The 22,141-nt window shown below is 44.7% G+C and overlaps 1 protein-coding gene across 1 annotated transcript in view; it reads right to left on the reverse strand.

The window, feature by feature from the left end:
* Positions 1 to 22,141, reverse strand: part of lrba (LPS responsive beige-like anchor protein) — a 981,767-nt gene that overhangs the window by 788,301 nt on the left and 171,325 nt on the right. Inside the window, 1 exon segment of the mRNA XM_038791976.1 lies at positions 21,826 to 22,018. Within this exon segment, the coding sequence (XP_038647904.1) occupies positions 21,826 to 22,018 (193 nt within the window).

The raw sequence follows: 22,141 nt of genomic DNA on the forward strand, positions 1-22,141 counted from the left end.
GGAACTTGATTTGCCAATTCTTTTCCCGTTCTGAAAGTTTATTAATGACCTGCTGTTGCAATCTTCCTCAGTATTCACTATCCTACAATTTGGCATCTTTGCCAGCTTTGACAAAGGGTCATCTGGACTCGAAACATTAACACTTTTCTCTCCATACAGATGGTGCCAGACTTGCTGCGATATTCCAGCATTTTCTCTTCAATTTGGCTTCTATGCTCCACTCGAGGCAATCAATCAATTTCATGAGATGCTTGAGACTATTATCCGCAGAATCCCCACGTCAGAACATCTTTACCTACTGGGGGATTTCAACGCAAGAGTGGGCACTGACCATGAGGCATGGCCCTTGCGTCTCGGGCATCATGGCGTAAAAAAGATAATTTAGAACAGACTGACATTGCTTGAGCTTTGCTGCGACCACAAGTTTTATGTAACGAACATCTTCTTTCAGAACAAACTATGCCACAAGGTTTCCTGGAGACATCCAAGGTCAGGGCATTGGCAGCAGCTGAGTACGACCATCACCAGGCATGACTATCTGAATACATTCCCAATACACATAGCTACCACAGCATTGGCTGTGGTACAGGTCACTCTTTGATGTGAACTAGAATGAGGATGTAGAAGCTATTTTAATTCAAAGAAGATATACTGTCCTCGTATCAATATTAGCCATAGTGCCTCCCCAGACAAAACACAACAGTTCTGCGACTTGATTGAACAGGCACTCTGGCAATTCCCCACAGTGTAGAAGTGAAATGGAACATATTTTGAAACATTATCTATGATGCCGCACTCTCAACATATTGGAAGCAAGGACTGGTCCGGTGTGATGAAATCTGTCACTGAAGCAAAGCAGTCAACTCTTATCAATTATACGAGAGGTTCGAATAAGGAAACGCTGACTGCACTAAGAGCCGCTCCAAGTAATATTGAACAAAAAGCGAGGTGGTGCACTAGGTGGTTACAACACTCTGGGGTAGAGAATTTCATAGATTCACAACACTTTAACTGAAGTAATGTCTCCTCATCTCATCTTAAATAATCGGCTCCTAATCCTTAGACTGTGCATCCATTTTAGATTTCCCCAACAGTCTATCAGCATCCACCCTATCAAGTCTCCTTCAGAACCTTGCACCCCTCAATGAGATCACCTCTATTCTCCTAAACAGAGAATATCGGCTCATTTACTCAGCCTCTCATCATGGGACAATCCTTCATCCCAAGGACCAATTTAGCGAACGTTTGCTATACGGCCACCAATGCAAGTATATCCTTTCTTAAAGGTGGCGATCAAAACTGCATGGAGTACTCCAGCTGTGGTCTCACCAAAGTCCAATACATTTTTAAGCAAACGTTTAGAATCCAGAGATACTTCATTGACTGGGTCTCCATTATCTTTTCTACTATAATTGCATCTTCAAAAGAAACTCTCAATAAATTTGTCAAACTAGATTCCTCTTTACGAAAACTATGTTGACTTGATCTGATCATACTATGCCTTTCTAATGCATAGTTAAGACTTCCTTAATATGCTGGGAGATGGGCCATTCTCCCGATCCTTGGAGGTGGACAGGGCTCAGAGCATTGCTAGGAAGTCGTGAACGGGAGACCCACCCCCCACCCTCCCCAAGAGCAATGGTGGTGAGATTCCACAGGTACTTGGATAAGGAACGCATTCTACAGTGGGCCAAGCAGACACGGAGCTGTAAGTGGGACAATAGTATCCTGCGGGTCTACCAAGACCCGAGTGTGGAGGTGGCCAGGGGAAGAACAGGCTTCAACTAGATTAGGTCGGTCCTTTTTAAGAAAAGGGTGAAATTCGGACTGTTGTATCCGGCCCGTCTCTGGGTCACGTACGAGGAACAGCACTTTTATTTTGAGTCGCCTGAAGACGCGCTGGACTTCGTGAAAAAGAAAGGACTGGTGGTGGATTGAGAACTTTTGAACTTTGCTGCAGCGTTCGTGTTTTTTGCTTTTTCTTTTTGTTTCTCTGTTCCTTAAAAAAGAAAAGGCTTTTCGTTTTTCATTTTGTGGAAGCTGTTTGCAATGCCTTCTATATTGACTTGGGACCAGTGGCAGAACTGTGTGAGTTAAGGTTTTCATTTGCACAGTTGGGGGATGGAGGTGTGCTTGGTTAGATTTTGGTGTCTCTGTTGCGCAATTGTGTGGGGATTGTTTGTTGTTGGGGTATTTTTGTATCAGCAGGGGTTGGGGCGGGAACCATAGGTGGGAGACTATCCGGCGTCAGGGATCGGGGCCACCATGCTAGCTGGGCGGGCTAGCATATGTTTGGTTTATCAAAGGGGTTGGGTTACAGAGTGTTGTTACTAAGTGGGGGGGGGGGGGGGAATGTTCTGCTGACGAGGGAGGGACGTGGGTCAAGGGACAGAGAGGAGATTGGGGGCAGAGGCTGCCTGGGGGCAGGCTGGTGGAGGCGCGGAGCATGGGCTGGAGGCGGGTCCAAAAAAGGGGATGGCTGATCGGCGAAGAGGGGGATATAATGAGCCCCCCAACTATGCTGATCACAAACCTACCATTCCTGCTATGGGACAAGGGCCAGGGGGGTGGCGATCCTGATCGGCAAGAGGACAATGTTTAGGGCGACAAAGACGGTTACAGACCCAGGGGGGCGGTATGTCATGGTCAGCGGGGCCCTGGATAGGGCACCGCTAGTTCTAGTCAACGTGTACGCGCCCAACTGGGACGACACGAGGTTCATCAAAAAGACCATGGCAGAAATCCCGGACATAGCGACGCATCGACTAATCATGGGGGGGGGGGGGGGACTTCAACTGTGTACAGGATCCAAAGACGGACAGATCAAACCCCAAAACGGGAAAATCCTCAAGCATGGCAAGGGAACTCAGTCACTTTATGGAGCAGATGGGAGCAGTGGACCCCTGGAGGTTCGCCCACCTGGGGGAGAAAGAATTCTCCTTCTTCTCCCCAGTACACAACGTGTACACCAGAATTGACTTCTTTGTGGTGGGGAAAACGGTGCTTCCAGGGATAGACAAAGTGGAATACTCCGCAATTGTGATATCAGACCACGCTCCACACTACATGGACGTGCGGCTAGAGACGGGAAGGGCCCAGCGCCCCACATGGAGGTTGGACGGTGCCTTACTAGCTGACAAGGCCTTCAGCGAAAGGATAGCGTGGGCCATAGCAGAGTACACGGAGAACAACCAAAACGGGGAGATCTCACCCTCCACGTTCTGGGAAGCGCTTAAGGCCGTACTAAGAGGGGAAATCATTGCCTTCAAAGCGCAAAGAGATAGGGAGGAAAGGGTGGCTAGGCAGAAGCTGGTCGACTCCATACTGGAGGTAGACCGTAAATACTCCGAGGCCCCGACAGTAGAGCTCCTGGCGGAGAGGAAAGAACTACAAAGGAACTTTGACCTGCTCTCCACCAGGAAAGCAGTGCACCAACTCCACCAGGCGCGCGGGACCCTGTACGAACACGGAGACAAAACCAGCCGCCTGTTGGCACACCAGCTGAGACAGCAGGCAGCCACCAGAGAAATTGCGCAAATCAGGGGTACCGGAGGCACGTTGGAAACAGAACCAGAGAGGATTAACAAAACCTTCAAGGCCTTCTACTAAGAGCTGTGCACCTCAGAGCCCCCAACGGGGAAGGCTAGGATGAACCGGTTCCTTGATGGACTGGACATACCAGTCGTGGGAGAGGGCAGAAAACGGGACCTGGAAGCACCACTAGCACTGGGAGAGATCAAGGACAGCATTAGCTCCATGCAGACGGGGAAGGCGCCGGGACCGGACGGATTCCCGGCGGACTTCTACAAAAAATTTGCGACAGCGCTGGCCCCGCACCTGCGGGAGATGTTCACAGACTCGCTAGCTAGGGGCACACTGCCACCCACGTTAGCACAGGCCTCAATCTCGCTGATACCTAAGAAAGACAAAGACCCAACGGAATGTGGGTCATACAGACCCATACCTCTGCTGAACACAGACACCAAAATACTGGCCAAAATCCTAGCCAAAAGGCTAGAAGACTGTGTACCTGAGGTGGTCACAGAGGACCAGACGGGCTTCGTCAAAGGTAGACAGCTTACCTCGAACATCAGGCGCCTGCTGAACGTGATAATGACCCCCTCCGGGGAGAGAACACAAGAGGTGATCGTCTCCCTGGACGCAGAAAAGGCCTTCGACAGAGTCGAATGGAAATACCTCATATAGGTACTGGAGCGGTTCGGGCTTGGAACAGGGTTCACCGCTTGGGTAAAGCTCTTATACAACGCTCCCCTGGCTAGCGTACGGACCAACAATACCAACTCCCAATACTTCCAGCTGCACAGGGGCGCCAGACAAGGATGCCCACTGTCCCCGCTGCTGTTCGCACTAGCAATCGAACCGCCAGCAATCGCGCTCAGGGCAGCAAAAAATTGGAGGGGGATCCGAAGGGGAGGCAGAGAGCACAGAGTCTCACCCTATGCAGCTTACCTGCTCCTCTACATCTCGGACCCACAGAGCAGCATGGACGGAATCATTGCGCTCCTGAAAGAGTTCGGAGCCTTCTCGGGCTACAAACTCAACATAGATCCAGCAGAGGGCAGCAGAGCAGAGCTACTGATCAGCTGTTCTGGGGAAATTTGCATACGTGCAGTGCGGTCAGCCTAAGTTGAAGGTGAATCTGCGAAGGAGACCCGAGGAGTTTGAGTGAAGGCAATCATCCAGCAGAGGGCAGCAGAGCAGAGCTACTGATCAGCTGTTCTGGGGAAATTTGCTTACGTGCAGTGCGGTCAGCCTAAGTTGAAGGTGGTTTGTGGAGAGGCTGTTGGCAAGTGACAGTTAAACCTAAAACACTTCGTGAGTGTTTCCCACCCTACCTCCTCCTCTAACCAACCCCCCCCACCCCACGGTGGTTGGGAAGCGGGAGCAGGGGCCTGTCGTGAAGGTGAGTGAGTGCCTTTAAATTTGCTTACCTTTCAGCGGGAGCAGGGTTTGAGGTAATATCAGGTAAGCTCTTCCTTTCTTTTTCTTTTTCTTGTTTTTTTTTTTAAATCTAGAGGTGATGTCAGGGAAGGCAGTACAATGCTCCTCCTGCAGAATGTTTGAGGTGAGGGACGCCGTCAGTGTCCCTGCTGATTTCATCTGTGGGAAGTGCACCCAACCCCAGCTCCTCAAAAACCGTGTTAGGGACCTGGAGCTTGAGCTGGATGAACTTCGGATCATTCGGGAGGCAGAGGGGGTCATAGATAGGAGCTTCAGGGAAGTAGTTACACCAAAGACTGGAGATAGATGGGTAACTGTAAGAGGGACTGGGAAGAAGCAGTCAGTGCACCCCCCTGCGGTCGTTCCCCTGAGTAACAAGTATACCGTTTTGGATACTTGTGGGGGGGACGACTTACCAGGGGTAAGCCATGGGGTACGGGCCTCTGGCACGGAGTCTGTCCCTGTTGCTCAGAAGGGAAGGGGGGAAAGGAGTAGAACATTAGTAATTGGGGACTCAATAGTCAGGGGCACAGATAGGAGATTTTGTGGGAGCGAGAGACTCACGTTTGGTATGTTGCCTCCCAGGTGCAAGGGTACGTGATGTCTCGGATCGTGTTTTCCGGGTCCTTAAGGGGGAGGGGGAGCAGCCCCAAGTCGTAGTCCACATTGGCACTAACGACATAGGTAGGAAAGGGGACAAGGATGTCAGGCAGGCCTTTAGGGAGCTAGGATGGAAGCTCAGAGCGAGAACAAACAGAGTTGTTATCTCTGGGTTGTTGCCCGTGCCACGTGATAGTGAGATGAGGAATAGGGAGCGAGAGCAATTAAACACGTGGCTACAGGGATGGTGCAGGCTGGACGGATTCAGATTTCTGGATAACTGGGGCTCTTTCTGGGGAAGGTGGGACCTCTATAGACAGGATGGTCTACATCTGAACCTGAGGGGCACCAATATCCTGGGGGGGAGATTTGTTAGTGCTCTTTGGGGGGGTTTAAACTAATTCAGCAGGGGTATGGGAACCTGGATTGTAGTTTTGGGGTACGGGAGATTGAGAGTATAGAGGTCAGGAGCACAGATTTGACTTCGCAGGAGGGTGCCAGTGTTCAGGTAGGTGGTTTGAAGTGTGTCTACTTCAATGCCAGGAGTATACGAAATAAGGTAGGGGAACTGGCAGCATGGGTTGGTACCTGGGACTTCGATGTTGTGGCCATTTCAGAGACATGGATAGAGCAGGGACAGGAATGGTTGTTGCAGGTTCCGGGGTTTAGGTGTTTTAGTAAGCTCAGAGAAGGGGGCAAAAGAGGGGGAGGTGTGGTGCTGCTAGTCAAGGACAGTATTACGGTGGCGGAAAGGATGCTAGATGGGGACACTACTTCTGAGGTAGTATGGGCTGAGGTTAGAAACAGGAAAGGAGAGGTCACCCTGTTGGGAGTTTTCTATAGGCCACCTAATAGTTCTAGGGATGTAGAGGAAAGGATGGCGAAGATAATTCTGGAAAAGAGCGAAAGTAACAGGGTAGTTGTTATGGGAGACTTTAACTTTCCAAATATTGACTGGAAAAGATATAGTTCGAGTACATTAGATGGGTCATTCTTTGTACAATGTGTGCAGGAGGGTTTTCTGACACAATATGTTGACAGGCCAACAAGAGGCGAGGCCACATTGGATTTGGTTTTGGGTAATGAACCAGGCCAGGTGTTAGATCTGGAGGTAGGTGAGCACTTTGGAAACAGTGACCACAATTCGGTGACCTTTACGTTAGTGATGGAAAGGGATAAGTATACCCCGCAGGGCAAGAGTTATAGCTGGGGGAAGGGCAATTATGATGCCATTAGACATGACTTAGGATGTGTTGGTTGGAGAAGTAGGCTGCAAGGGTTGGGCACACTGGATATGTGGAGCTTGTTCAAGGAACAGCTATTGCATGTTCTTGATAAGTACGTACCAGTCAGGCAGGGAGGAAGGGGTCGAGCGAGGGAACCGTGGTTTACCAAAGAAGTGGAATCTCTTGTTAAGAGGAAGAAGGAGGCCTATGTGAAGATGAGGCGTGAAGTTTCAGTTGGGGCGCTTGATAGTTACAAGGAAGCGAGGAAGGATCTAAAGAGAGAGCTGAGAAGAGCAAGGAGGGGACATGAGAAGTCTTTGGCAGGTAGGATCAAGGAAAACCCAAAAGCTTTCTATAGGTATGTCAGGAATAAAAGAATGACTAGGGTAAGAGTAGGGCCAGTCAAGGACAGTGGTGGGAAGTTGTGTGTGGAGGCTGAGGAGATAAGCGAGATACTAAATGAATACTTTTCGTCAGTATTCACTCAAGAAAAAGATAATATTGTGGAGGAGAATGCCGAGACCCAGGCTATTAGAATAGATGGCATTGAGGTGCGTAGGGAAGAAGTGTTGGCAATTCTGGACAAGGTGAAAATGGATAAGTTACCGGGGCCTGATGGGATTTATCCTAGGATTCTCTGGGAAGCCAGGGAAGAGATTGCTGAGCCTTTGGCTTTGATTTTTAGGTCATCATTGGCTACAGGAATAGTGCCAGAGGACTGGAGGATAGCAAATGTGGTCCCTTTGTTCAAGAAGGGGAGTAGAGATAACCCCGGTAACTATAGGCCGGTGAGCCTAACGTCTGTGGTGGGTAAAGTCTTGGAGAGGATTATAAAAGATACGATTTATAATCATCTAGATAGGAATAATATGATTAGGGACAGTCAGCATGGTTTTGTGAAGGGTAGGTCATGCCTCACAAACCTTATCGAGTTCTTTGAGAAGGTGACTAAACAGGTAGACGAGGGTAGAGCAGTTGATGTGGTGTATATGGATTTCAGTAAAGCGTTTGATAAGGTTCCCCACGGTCGTCTATTGCAGAAAATACGGAGGCTGGGGATTGAGGGTGATTTAGAGATGTGGATCAGAAATTGGCTAGTTGAAAGAAGACAGAGAGTGGTAGTTGATGGGAAATGTTCAGAATGGAGTTCAGTTACGAGTGGCGTACCACAAGGATCTGTTCTGGGGCCGTTGCTGTTTGTCATTTTTATAAATGACCTAGAGGAGGGCGCAGAAGGATGGGTGAGTAAATTTGCAGACGACACTAAAGTCTGTGGAGTTGTAGACAGTGCGGAAGGATGTTGCAGGTTACAGAGGGACATAGATAAGCTGCAGAGCTGGGCTGAGAGGTGGCAAATGGAGTTTAATGTGGAGAAGTGTGAGGTGATTCACTTTGGAAAGAATAACAGAAATGCGGAATATTTGGCTAATGGTAAAATTCTTGGTAGTGTGGATGAGCAGAGGGATCTCGGTGTCCATGTACATAGATCCCTGAAAGTTGCCACACAGGTTGATAGGGTTGTGAAGAAGGCCTATGGTGTGTTGGCCTTTATTGGTAGAGGGATTGAGTTCCGGAGCCATGAGGTCATGTTGCAGTTGTACAAAACTCTAGTACGGCCGCATTTGGAGTATTGCGTACAGTTCTGGTCGCCTCATTATAGGAAGGACGTGGAAGCTTTGGAACGGGTGCAGAGGAGATTTACCAGGATGTTGCCTGGTATGGAGAGAAAACTTATGAGGAAAGGCTGATGGACTTGAGGTTGTTTTCGTTAGAGAGAAGAAGGTTAAGAGGTGACTTAATAGAGGCATACAAAATGATCAGAGGGTTAGATAGGGTGGACAGCGAGAGCCTTCTCCCGCGGATGGAGGTGGCTAGCACGAGGGGACATAGCCTTAAATTGAGGGGTAATAGATATAGGACAGAGGTCAGAGGTGGGTTTTTTACGCAAAGAGTGGTGAGGCCGTGGAATGCCCTACCTGCAACAGTAGTGAACACGCCAACATTGAGGGCATTTAAAAATTTATTGGATAAGCATATGGATGATAAGGGCATAGTGTAGGTTAGATGGCCTTTAGATTTTTTCCATGTCGGTGCAACATCGAGGGCCGAAGGGCCTGTACTGCGCTGTATCGTTCTATGTTCTATGAGCAAAAGCGAGATCTTCCCAGTACACCCGCGGGGGGGGATCTTCCCAGTACACCCGCAAGGGGGGAGGGGGGGATCTTCCCAGTACACCCGCAAGAGGGGGGGGGGGGGGGGGGCAGCATGGCAGCACTCCCATCCCCACCCAAAAAACACTCCAGCAGCCCAGTGGTGACAGCCACCCTCCAATCCTGGAACCAACTGCGGCAGCAATTTGGCCTGCCCAAAATGTCGGACAAGGCTCCCATCTGCAACAACCATAGGTTCACACCAGCACTGACTGACGCCACCTTCAAAAGGTGGAGGCAGGACAGGGGGACACTGACAGTCAGGGTCCTATACACGGATGACAGGATCGCAACACTGGACGAACTGACAGAAATTTCGGCTAGCCAGGGGGAACGAGCTATGGTACCTGCAGCTCAAAAACTTCTTACAAAAGGAGACAAGGACGTACCCACAACCGCCACTACTGGAAGACCTACTGGACGCAAGTATCCTAGAGAAAGGGAACTGTAGCGACATGTATGACCGACTGGTAGAAAGGGACGACACCGTACTGGACGCAACAAGAAAGAAATGGGAGGATGACCTGGGGATTGAGATAGGGTGGGGACTCTGGAGCGAAGCAAATCTTCTCTTCACCCATCGCCAACTTTCAGGCAATCCCCACAAATGCTGATGCACTCCCGAGGCATACCGACATGCTCTGAGGGGCCCTGTGTACCTCCCTATCTCCCAGGTTTCAGGCCTAGAATAAGCCTCCTTAACTATCATTCCCAAGACTAAGTCTATTAAAGAGGATTCAGATTTATTGCAAAACCAAATTTTTTTTTGATGAGTACAAATGATTGCATATTTACAATTTTTTCCATGTGCCTGTCAAAAGGATGCCGCTGCACAGCTGTGATAATTTCAGCAGTGCCATCTTTAGTGCTGGCCACTGCCTACTCAGGCACTCCAAATGACATCAGGGCAACATGCTCGAACTGCGCTTGCCTGGAGCATGCACCGCGTTGGTTGGAAATGCAGCCTTTTGTTAAATGGTTAGCAACTGTACGAAGCAAAATATTTGGCTTGAACAATACCCTGCCCACATTGACAGTAATGCTGATGTATTGGTGTGTGAAAGAATGCTTTCCGATTTCATTGCTGAATGGCATTGTTTCAATATTAAAATTGTGCCCCTTTGTTTTGAATTCCCGACCACCACAGGGAGGTAGTTTATTTGCATTTACTTTATCATATACTTTTATTTCAAAAAAATACTCAACTAAATCTCCCAGACATAAGGAAAAACAAGCCAATCGTATACTCCCGGCATTCATAATTTAACCTCTTGAGCCCCGGTTTCATTCTGGTGACCCTGTGATGTAACATTTCAATTTGATTTTATACTATGTTTTAAAATCATTCATATATATGCAAGGCTCTTTCTGCTTGCACAGTTTTAACTTTAAAAAAGGTTTAAAAACTGCCTTGCATTAAGTATGGACCAAATGCTTAATGTACAATTGTAATAATATTAAATAGGAATAAGACTGTCAGCCAAATGATACGATTTGAAAAGCAATAGGATAAAATACCATTTTGCAAAACCTTTAAATGCTGACTACGGCAAATTGTATAGAAAAGGGAAATAGTGCAGAAGTGTCAGGAAAGCCACCATGCATTAATGAGTGTGATGTAGCTGTGGGAGGAGTGGATTACAGTGACAAACAGCTTAGCTGCTACAAAGATGGCAGGAAATCTATCAAACGATACAATAAAATTGCAATCGAGATTCTTTGACTTTGTATAGGAAATTCACAGATCTTGATGTGTAACTCTGCAAGACCTTTCAAATTATTTGACTTCAGCTTGCTGCCAGCAATTGGTCTTTTTGATTAGAGATTGGAGGAAGGAGAAGCGGAAAATGCAAGTGAGTGATAGCATTATTGTAACCTTCTGGAGTCACAATAAGTTGTACAAGTAGTTGTCAGCCATTTACCATGAAACAAAGAAAAATCTAACCCTCTCAAACAAGATACAATCAGACAGAATTTTTAGGATAAAAAAAAGAGGGGTTTGAAGGAAGGAATACACAATAATTGATGCAAGTCCAATGGATAAAGATAATAACCTATTAGAAAGATGCAGCACAACATCTAAGAACTGAGTAAAATGTTTGAAAACTTATTGCTTGAAAAAGTTATGCAGAAATTAAAATAAAACAATTTTATTAAATCATAATTCCCCCATGATTTGAAGTCAAATAACATCACTCAAATAAAGAAAAGTTACAAGTTGAATTACTGCCAATAACCCACCCAATATCAACATTCAAAAGACTACACAAGTGCAGTATAAATTATTTTCAGGTATATATTTATATCCTTCCTCATAATCTTGAATATCTTCTCAGCCTTCTTTTCTCCCAGGAAAACACTTCAAATTCCTTCAACCTAAGCACGGTAGCATGGTGGTTAGCATAAATGGTTCACAGCTCCAGGGTCCCAGGTTCGATTCCCAGCTGGGTCACTGTCTGTGCGGAGTCTGCACGTCCTCCCCGTGTGTGCGTGGGTTTCCTCCGGGTGCTCCGGTTTCCTCCCACAGTCCAAAGATGTGCGGGTTAGGTGGATTGGCCATGCTAAATTGCCCGTAGTGTCCTAAAAAGTAAGGTTGGGGGGGGGGTTGTTGGGTTACGGGTATAGGGTGGATACGTGGGTTTGAGTAGGGTGATCATTGCTCGGCACAACATCGAGGGCCGAAGGGCCTGTTCTGTGCTGTACTGTTCTATGTTCTATGTTCTAACTTCATCCCTGGAATTATTTCCATGAATATTTTCTGCACGCTCTCCAATGCCTTCATGCCCTTCCAAAAGTGTGACACCCAGAACTGAACGCAATGCTCCATCTGAGGCTGAACCAGTGTCTTACACAAGTTCAATATAACCTCTTTACTCAATGAACAATTTGTCACCATTCTGAGTGATTGATAACAAGCTACTCCCGAGTCATTAAGGTCAATGCTGTGGCATTTAAAGGAGAACTTCACAGAGGCCGGAATTCTCTGGCCATTGGAATTCTCTGTTCCTGCCGATAGCATGGGGTGGCTTCAATGGGAAATTCCGTTGACAAGCGGTGGGAGTAGAGAATCCTGCCACCAGCAAACAGGGCGCTACAGAGAAACACGGGCCAAGGGACCTGAAAATCCAGCGCAAAGTATCTTTGAAGCGTTTTCTTTAAACTCCCCTGGAACATTGGTCTTTTGAGAGTTGAAGGAACGGTTGGGGGAAGACATTTTACAGCCGGACACATGCCTAGTTCCTAGAAGTTGGTTTTGCACAACAATTTGTCCGAATGCTTGTGGACCTGACTTCAAAAGGACATTAGCATTTTGTTACCATGAACCTAGAGGATGGGGTTGGGCACTGATGTTGCAATTTCTCTAGCAATCTTGTGTGATACTCAGGGGGTTTGGGAGGCAAAAAAAACTCCCCTCGACTTCAAGAATGCAACAACTTCGACTATCTTCAAGAAAGGAAATATATCATGCTGTGGAAACTATGATGGTATTTCCCTTTTGTCCAAAGCAGGAAAATTTCTGCCAAGTGTTCTAACTGAACCACCCACTTCCTGTGGCTAAAGAAACTCTTAAACAAACAGCGTGCCTTTAGACCATCCAGAAGAATGTCCGATATGGTCTTTGTTGTCCGGCAAATCCAAGTCTAATGTCAAGGACAAGATCAGGGAGTTCTCATTAGACTCTTTCGACCTGACCAAAGCATTTGACTCAGTAAATAGTGAGGCTCTGTGAGTCATGCAATAATTTGGATGTCCAAGAAATTTATCACAATCCTGCAATTGCTGCATCATGATACGACTGTAATGGTCTTGAGTCAGAGACTGAAACAGATGTCTAAAAATATGAAATAGATGTCTGAAAAATATGGAGTGGGGTCAAGCAGGTGTGTGATAGCCCCTCCCATACAATTCACAATTTACCTGATGACACCTTAAAGATCAACTGCACCATGTCAGTATTAAATAACATCTAGGTGGAAAAAATTAAGTTTTGCTTCTATCAAAACTAAACTGGCCATCATATACATTGTCTACAGTTAAGCACATGACAGCAGTGTCATTGCCACTCTGTACCAAATTTGCAAGCCACTCTTGATCGCTTCAATTCTGCAGACAAGTAATTCAGCCTGTCCTTGAATATTGCTGAGATAAAACTCAGATCAACCCATACTTGGTTAGTTAAATATTTTACCTCCAACATATGATGAAGGAGAAACTTTGGAATACGTTGAGCACTTCCAATACCTCACCAGCCACCTTTTTCCAATGGTCACCATTGACTAGATGATTCAACACCAGATAAGCAGAACCAGTTCTACAAACTATGGTTGCGAATAAAAAAAAGAGCTCCGCACGTCAACAACTGCCCGAGTGTACCAAACAGTTGTCACCATTGGCAAGACGTGGAATCTGTAGCAGTGTCTTACCTCCAGAAATACAAATATTATGCAAAACCTTGCCACGCATGCACAGACTCGCATCAAGTCCTGCTCATCCATCATGCCGGCACTGACCAACTTCTAAATTGGTTCTTGGTTGATCAATCCTGCAATTTTAAAGTTCTCATCCTGGTTTTCAAATCCCACCATAGCCTTGTCCTTCCTGACCTCGCAATCTCCTCCAGTCCCACAACCCTCCAAGATATCTGTACTCCTCTGATCTGACTTCTTGAGCATCGCTGACTTTACTCACTCCATTATTGCCTTCAGTTTCCAAGGCTTTGGAACTCCTTCCCTAAATGAACCATTCTTTCCTCCTTTAACATGCTCCTCAAAACATATTTTTAGTAATCTGCTCTAATATATAATGGTATGTGGCTTTCATGGGGGTTCTTGTTGCATTAAAGGCACAATATAAAATTAGGTTGTTGCTGTGGTTTATGGAAGGGAGCAAAAAGGCTGTTGTTATATTAATAATTCTATCAATCCAAATAGGTTTCAGGTGCAAGTCAACCAAAAAATAACATTACAATTAAAGAACCAAAAATAATAAATGCTGGATAATCTCAGCAGGTCTGATGGCATCTGTGGAGAGAGAAAGGAGCCAACATTTCGAGTCTGGATGACGCTCAAAATACTAGCTCCATTCTCTCTCCACAGATGCTGTCAGACCTGCTGAGATTGTCCAGCATTTTCTGTTTCAGATTCCAGCATCCGCAGTAATTGGCTTTTATTACAATTCAAGATCACTTGAGACGTTACATGAGATCCAGGCAAGAATGAAGTCACATTTTCGAAGCTTCAAACCAGTTTACTGCACCCCCTTGGAAAACAAATTGAAGAAAATTTCTGTTTTTTAACATTACCACATTGTGTTTTAAATCGCTCATGGGATGTGGGCGTCGCTGGCTGAGCCAGCATTTATTGCCCATCCCTAATTACCCTTGCTCTGCCATTTCAGAGGGCATTTAAGAGTCAACCACATTGCTGTGGATCTGGAGTCACATGTAGGCAAAACCGGGAAAGGATGGCAGGTTTCCTTCCCCAAAGGACATTAGTGAACCAGATTAGTGAACCAACAGATGGGTTGTTACAACAATTGACATGGTTTCATGTCATCATGGTCATCATATGATCTTTAATTTCAGATTTTTCACAGCATCAAAGAATCCCTACAGTGTAGGAAACCATTCGGTCCATCGAGTCTGCACCGACCCTTGGAAAGAGCAATCAACCTAGATCTAATCCCCTGCCTTATCCTTAAGGAACAATTTAGCATGGCACATCCATGTCACATGCACATCTTTGGACTGTGGGAGGAAACCAGAGAACCTGGAGGAAACCCACACAGACAAGGGGAGAAAGTGCAAACTTCAAACACCCGAGACTGGAATTAAACACGGATCCCTGGTGCTCCGAGACTAAACTTGTTATTGAGTTTAAATTTCACCATCTACCATGCTGAAATTCAAACCTGGGTCCGCAGAGCAGGTCCAGCGTCTCTGGATTATCAGTCCAGTGACAATGCCGGTAAACTAAAACATCCCACGTGTTAATATGACACTAAAAGCAATTTGCCAGCAAACACAGCTCTATATTCCTCGTCTTACTAATCTTTCCTACCAGAACACAAGAACTAGGAGGAGTATACCATTCAGCCCTTTGAGCCCGCTCTACAATTAAATGAGATCATGGCTGATCTTCTGCTTCAAAACCATTTCCTGCACTATTCCCATATCCTTTAACGTTTTTAATATGTAGAAACTTATCTGTCTTTCACATACTTAATGACTAAGCCTCCACAACGCTCTGCAGCAGAGAATTCAGAAGGTGTACAACCCTCTGAACAATCAGATTCCTCCTCATCTCAGTCCTAAAGGGCCTTCCCCTTTCTCTGAGATGGTCTCCCCTGATTCTAGACACTGCAGCCAGTGGAAACATCCTTTCGGCATTTACTCGGTTGTGTCCTGTAAGAATTTTCTACTTTTGAATGAAATCACCTCTTCTCCTTTTAAACGCGAGACAAAGGCCCAGTCTATTTAATCATTCCTCATTGGACAATCCCTACATCCCAGGAGTTAATTCAGTGAACCTTCGTTGCACTCCCTCCATGACAAGTTTTTCTTTCTCTAGGTAAGGAGACCAAACCTGCTCACTATGCTCCAGGTAAGGCCTCACCAAGGCTTTATATAATTGCAGCAGGACTTCCTTCCTCCTACACTCAAAACCTCTTGCATAAAGGTCAATATAGCATTTGCCTTAATTGCTTGCTGTGGCTGTGTGTTAGCTTTCAATGTCTCTTGAACCACCAAGTCTCTTTGAAGTTCAACATTATCCAGCCTCTCACCATTTACGAAATATTCTGCCTTTCTGTTCGTCCTACCATGTTGTATCCCATTGGCTAAATTTTTGAACATTCGCTGAGCCTCTCAAAATACCCCTGAAGCATCTTTGCATCCTTCTCGCAACTCACACCTCCACCTAGTTTAGTGTCAACGGCAAACTTGGAAAATTTACATTTACATCTCGCATCCAAATAATTGATATAGATTGTGAATAGCTGGGGCCCAAGCACTGATCCTTAGTCTATATCTCAACCACCTCTTTCAGTACACTGCGATGTTGATCATCGGGTTTGGGCAAATTATCTACACCAAGTTCCATTACTTTTTCCAGCACATTGTTTACAAATATTAATATATTGCCGTTCCTCTTTATGCAAGTCATAGAATCATAAAATTCACAGGCAGGAGGCTATTCGGCCCATCAAATCTGCACCAGCCCATGGAAAGAGCACCCTACCTAAGCCCACATCTCCACCCTATCCCCGTAACCCCACCTAACCTTTTTTTGGACACTAAGGGCAATTTAGCATGGCCAATCCACCTAAACTGTACAGCTTTGGACTGTGGGAGGAAACTGAAGGAAACCCACGCAGACACAGGGAGAACGTGCAGACTCCACACAAACAGTGACGCAAGCCTGGAATCGGACCTGGGACCATGGAGCTGTTAAGCAACTGTGCTAACCACTGTGCTAGCGTGCCACCCTTGATTATCCATTGTTTCTGGATGAATTGTCAGCAATGTGTAACTACTGCCTTGGGAAACAGAATTCCACCTTTCAGCTGCAGCACATGCTACCAGGCAACAGACAATGGGCTGGATTCTCCACCCCGCCTCGCCACATTTCTGCTTCACCCCGCCGGTGGGATGGTCCATTATGCCAGCTAGTCAATGGGGTTTCCCATTGAGGGGCAGCCCCACGTCTACAGGAAACCCCCGGGCTGCCGACAAAACGGAGCATCCCACCAGCGGAGAATGCAGCCCAATATATTTCCTCAGAATGCTTGTGAAATGTAAATATTTTCATTCCAATCCTTAGTAGACATAGGTCTTTAGCATAAAACATGCCATAATGTAGTACAAATTAGCACTAAAATTAGTTGCCCAATCTCGAGTAAGCAGTAGAAAGCAAATTACCCCATGGGTGAATTTGGCAAATGAGGCCAAGGTGAACTGTACCAGTGCTATCACAGATGTACATGGATTGAGAATTTCAAGATCAAACAAAGCTAGGCAATTGTTGGGGGGACTGAGGCTCTGACACAGTTGTTGCAGAGACAATCCTTAAAGAGATTTGAATCCTATTACAGCAAAGTAGGTTGATTCGAGCAGAGGAAAGTAAATCAGACATTTTAACATATAAATTAGTGTTCCATCCCTCTATTTCGTTTTTGAACATTATTTTTAAATGCAAGTCATTCGAAATCCAATTTTCACTCAAGTTTGTCATCTCAAAAGGCCTGACCAATAAACACTAATTTGCACTTCGCTGTAGGCCATCCAAGATTAATTTTCATTTACATCAAGTGGTTATAATTTTCATTTAGTGGGCATCTACAAAGTGGAGCTTAACACCACCCCGACAAATACTTCTATCAAAGTGAGGAAAGTAGAACAAAATGCTTTATTTTTGCAGTATTTAAATACAATTGAGGGTTGGATGGCATAGTGCATTAGAAACTAGCCTACAGTATGGCAAATCCACCCTACATTGATAGCTTTGAAGTCCCATTTACAGGTCTATTCCAAATGTCCTATATGAAGCATTGGAAAGAATTAATTTAGCTTTGAGTGGGTATGGGCTTGCATATAAAACTGACAGCACCGATATCCAACCTAACTCAAAACAAAGGATAATTGGCATGGGAAATAAAATTTAAAAATCTGTGATGCACCTCTCATACTGGATAAAGGCACAAACCAGCAGTTTTATTACTTAACATTTAAACTCGATTCTTTCCTGCAGTATGGCTCTTGGTCATTTACATTCATTTTTCAAGATAAAAATACAAAAGGAGCTAGAATTAAAACATTCTTCCTTTTTAGATTTGAATTTTTGTGCTCATCAGGTTAATGATCATTGACAAGCGGGTGAGTTATGAAGCAGTGGCTTCCCAAGTTATTAATTTATTTACTCAAGGTATTGTAAATGGATGAATTTGTAAAAACAAAGTTATTGACAAATGTATTTTTTATGTTGTAGGTCAACTGCTTTAATACCTTTCTCGACAATATTTGTAGGACATTTGGAAAAATGTTCAATAGTGATTACAAATGGAAACACATGCATGGCCCAAATCTTCTTAGTTATAAACCAATAGTTGCAAAGGGAAATCAATCATGAGTTTTATGAAAATAGTGTGTTTTTAAAAATATATTTCTCCAATTTCTCCTTCCCCAAATCCAATTATCTGGCCAAAACGTTAGCATGACAAATTAGCTATCCACGATAAGATTCAGAAAAATTTCAAAAGTTGGTTTAAACATCTTTTTTAAGACAAGACATTTCTTCAGGTTCAGGTTCACCATCCACCCGTTAAGGAAGCATACAATCCAAAATGCATTTTTCTGCTCAGTATCTCAGCAAACAGTAGTGAGACCAAGAATCACAACAGAGTGCAGCAGCTACTGGAATGTGTCATACAACACCACGGGCTTCTTTACTCTCAAGCGCAGAGTAGATATACACTATCAGACCAAGACACAGCCTCTAAACCAACAGATGACTTTACTCAACAAAAACAGTTTGAGAATCATACGCTTCACCATTCACCTTGATATAGGGAAATTTACAAGAAGTCACAGGATGGAGACAGACCATTTTGACCCAAGCAGCCATGTTGCCACTTATTATCCAAGCATCGAAGCAGTCCAGATTACATTTCATAGCATCACAGAATACTTCAGCTCAGGAAGCCATTCAGCTCGTCATGTCTGAACATCATGATTGAATCCGACTTTAACACATTCTCAGGCAGGATATTCAAGACCTTAACCAGTTGCTGCATAAAAAGTTATTTATCACATGGCCTTTAGTTTCTTCGCTGTTCACCCTAAATCAGTATCTTCTGGTTCTCAACCTGCCCGCTAACAGTGATCCACTGTCCAAAGCCCATGTGATTTTTAAGACATGTATCAAAATCTCCTCTCAACATCCTCTTCTCCGAGAACACCATCACCTTGTCCAGCCTAGTCATATAACTGAAATTCCTCACCCATTGAACCATCCTTATCAATCTTTTCTGTACGCTCGCCAAAGCATTCACATATTCCCTAAAGTCCGATGCCCAGAACTGGATGCAATACTTGAATACCCCAACAAACTTCAGCAGCTTCATCAATAACCTTCCCTCCATCATAAGGTCCAAAGTGGAGATGTTCGCGGATGATTGCACAATATTCTGTACCATTCACGTCTTATCAGATATTAAAGCAGTCAGTGTCCGTATGTAGCAAGACCTGGACAACATTCAGGCTTGGGCTGATAAATGGCAAGTAACATTCATACCACACAATCACCTGGTAATTGTTGCAATCACTTTCTCAAAGGAGAAAATCTAACCATCTCCCATGGACATTCAATAGCATTACCATTGATAAATCCCCTACAATCAACTTCCACCTGTTACCACTGACCAGAAACTGAACTGAATTAGGCATATAATTGCTGCGGTTAAAAGAGCAGACAGGGAATTCTGTAATGGCGAACCCGCTGTCTGACTCCCCAATGGCTGTCCACCATCCACAAAGCACAGGTCAGCAGAGTTATGGAATACTCTCTACTTGTGTATGAGTGCAGCTCCAACAACTCACAAGAACACCATCCAGGACAAAGCAGTCTGCTTGATTGGTATCCTGTCCACCACTTTAAATATTCACCCCCTCAACCACCTATCATGGCAGCAGTGTGCACCATTTAGAAAATGCAGTGCAGCAACTTACTAAGGCTCCTTCGACAGAATCTCCCTAACCCACGATCTCTAGCACCTGGAAGGACAAGGGCAGCAAATGCATCGGAACACCACCAAATTCCCCCACCAAGCCATACAACATCCTGACTTGCAACTATATTGCCATTCCTTCACTGCCACTGGATGAAAATCCTGAACAGCTCTGTGGGTGTAGGTACACCTGGATGCACTGGTTCAAGAACACAGCTCACTACCACTTTCCCAAGATGATTAGTGATGGGCAGCAAATGCTGGCCTAGCCAGCAGAGTCCACATTCCACAAAAGAATTGAGACTTAACCAGTATTTTATATAGGTTTGCCATAACATTCTGCTTCTGTACTCCACACCTTTAGTTATGAAGCCCAGGGTCCCATACACCTTATTATCCACTTTCTTAACCGTTCCTGCCACCTTTAACAACATGTGAACATATACCCCAAAATCCCACTGCTCCTTGCTCACTTAGAAATAGCTGGCTGAAAAGCAAGTGGACTTCCATGGTTTAAAAAAGGCTTCTCATAGAAGTTTAATCCAAAACATTAAGATATAGTGAAACAAAAGCTTGTCTTTTCCTCATCAATATTAAATGCAAGAAAATTTTTGATAATAGCATATGTTTTCCATGCAATTTAAAATCAACAGCTATATATCACCATTTAGCACTTTGCACATTCTACTAAAATTCCATAGAAATTTGTAATTTGTGAAATCCGCTGCAGCCAATTTGTGTGCACTCTGCACTCATGGTCTTTCCTAAAAAAATGTGTACTTGTGGGCATTAACCCCAACCCCCACACAGTTTCTAGTCAAAAGGAATCCAATTGAAAATATATATGAACCTAATAAATAAATATAATCACTATTAGTCAATTCTGTTACCCTGGTAAACACCTCATTTCTGCTTGGCATCTTTGTATGATGGCCTCTCCAACTTTTCACTTAAAATGACATAGGCATTAATTCAGATCTTGATACCGTGGAACAGTGCAACGATTCAGCAATGCACGCTTTCACCAGTATACTAGTATACTCAACACATATTATAAAAACAGCTTCTGACTTGTCTGAGGTTTCCACAGAAGTTGGTGTAGTAATGTTTTGATCGATATATCCAGCTAATTATTCCGGATTTAGGTATAGTGCCAGATTTACTTTTAATGTGCACACCTTAAAAGGTTGATGATCGAAACATTAAGCAAAAGCCTTCAGGGAAAAATAACTTCTATCTGATATTCCATTTTGTGGCAAATTTGTGATTCCATGAACACTTTCCCCAGATTACGAAAACCAGACATAAATGTGAATCGCATAAACTCACTATATGTTCAAAGTTTGCATAATTTTGTTTTGAGAAATTATAAACACAACCCTCAGTCAAAACTAACTGGACTTGCAATACATTCTGTGACACTGTTGCCATTTCTCTTTGTTGTCATTGTGCAATCTAACCGCACAAAGATCACACCTGCCCCCTTGTGGCTGAAAAATTAGAAAACAGCAAATCTGTCCTTCATAAACAAACCTTTGAAAACCTCCAGTAATATTGGTGGCACAGTGGTTAGCACCGCTGCCTCGCAGGAACACGAGTTCGATTCTGGCTTTGGGTGACTGTGCAAACTCCACACATTCATTCTTCCCGTATCTGCGCGAGTTTCCACCAGGTGCTCTGTCATTCTCCCACAATCCAAAGATGTTAGGTGGATTGGCTATGCTAAATTGTCCCGAGGGTTATGGGTGACGGGGATGGGGCGAGGAGCGTGCCTAGGTGGAGTTCTATTTCAGAGGGTCGAGGCAGACTCAATGGGCTGAATGCCCTCCTTCTGTACTGTACAGATTCTATGATAGCAACATACTGTATAAGACTAACCAGAACAATATATTCATGGATTTGCAGTCTTTGATTATGCAATTCTCCCTGAAATTGGTCCACTTTTGGCTTCCAGTTGAAACGCAATTGTTTAAATATTTCTCTTTTATGCACTGGTAATAAATTACCTTGAATGGCAACATGCACATCCCAGCTATGACATTATCACATTGGAAAATAGTCACACAATTAGCCAGTTATCAAGATTTTGGACAATAAAAGCTCACCTTTGAATGGGTAATTGAAAGTGTATCTACCCAGACACGCCAACCGCCCCACTCATATTTTATTGCGTGATAAAGCAATATCCGAAAGATAGCATACACCATCTCTGTTATTTTTTGTTCTTCAGAGTTCTTAGCGCTGACGAAGCAGAGAGATAACATCCACTCTTGCCACACTGAGCACTGAAGTAAACTCCTGCAACACAAAAATCATAGATCTGATTTTCTGGTAATACGAAAATCTGCAAACAAATCTTAAGTACACAAGGGAAATACAGAACAGAGAACAAACAGAGCAATTAACAGCATTTTTAAATTC

The sequence above is a fragment of the Scyliorhinus canicula genome, chromosome 3, assembly GCF_902713615.1.
Source record: "Scyliorhinus canicula chromosome 3, sScyCan1.1, whole genome shotgun sequence".
Taxonomy (NCBI): Eukaryota; Metazoa; Chordata; class Chondrichthyes; order Carcharhiniformes; family Scyliorhinidae; genus Scyliorhinus; species Scyliorhinus canicula.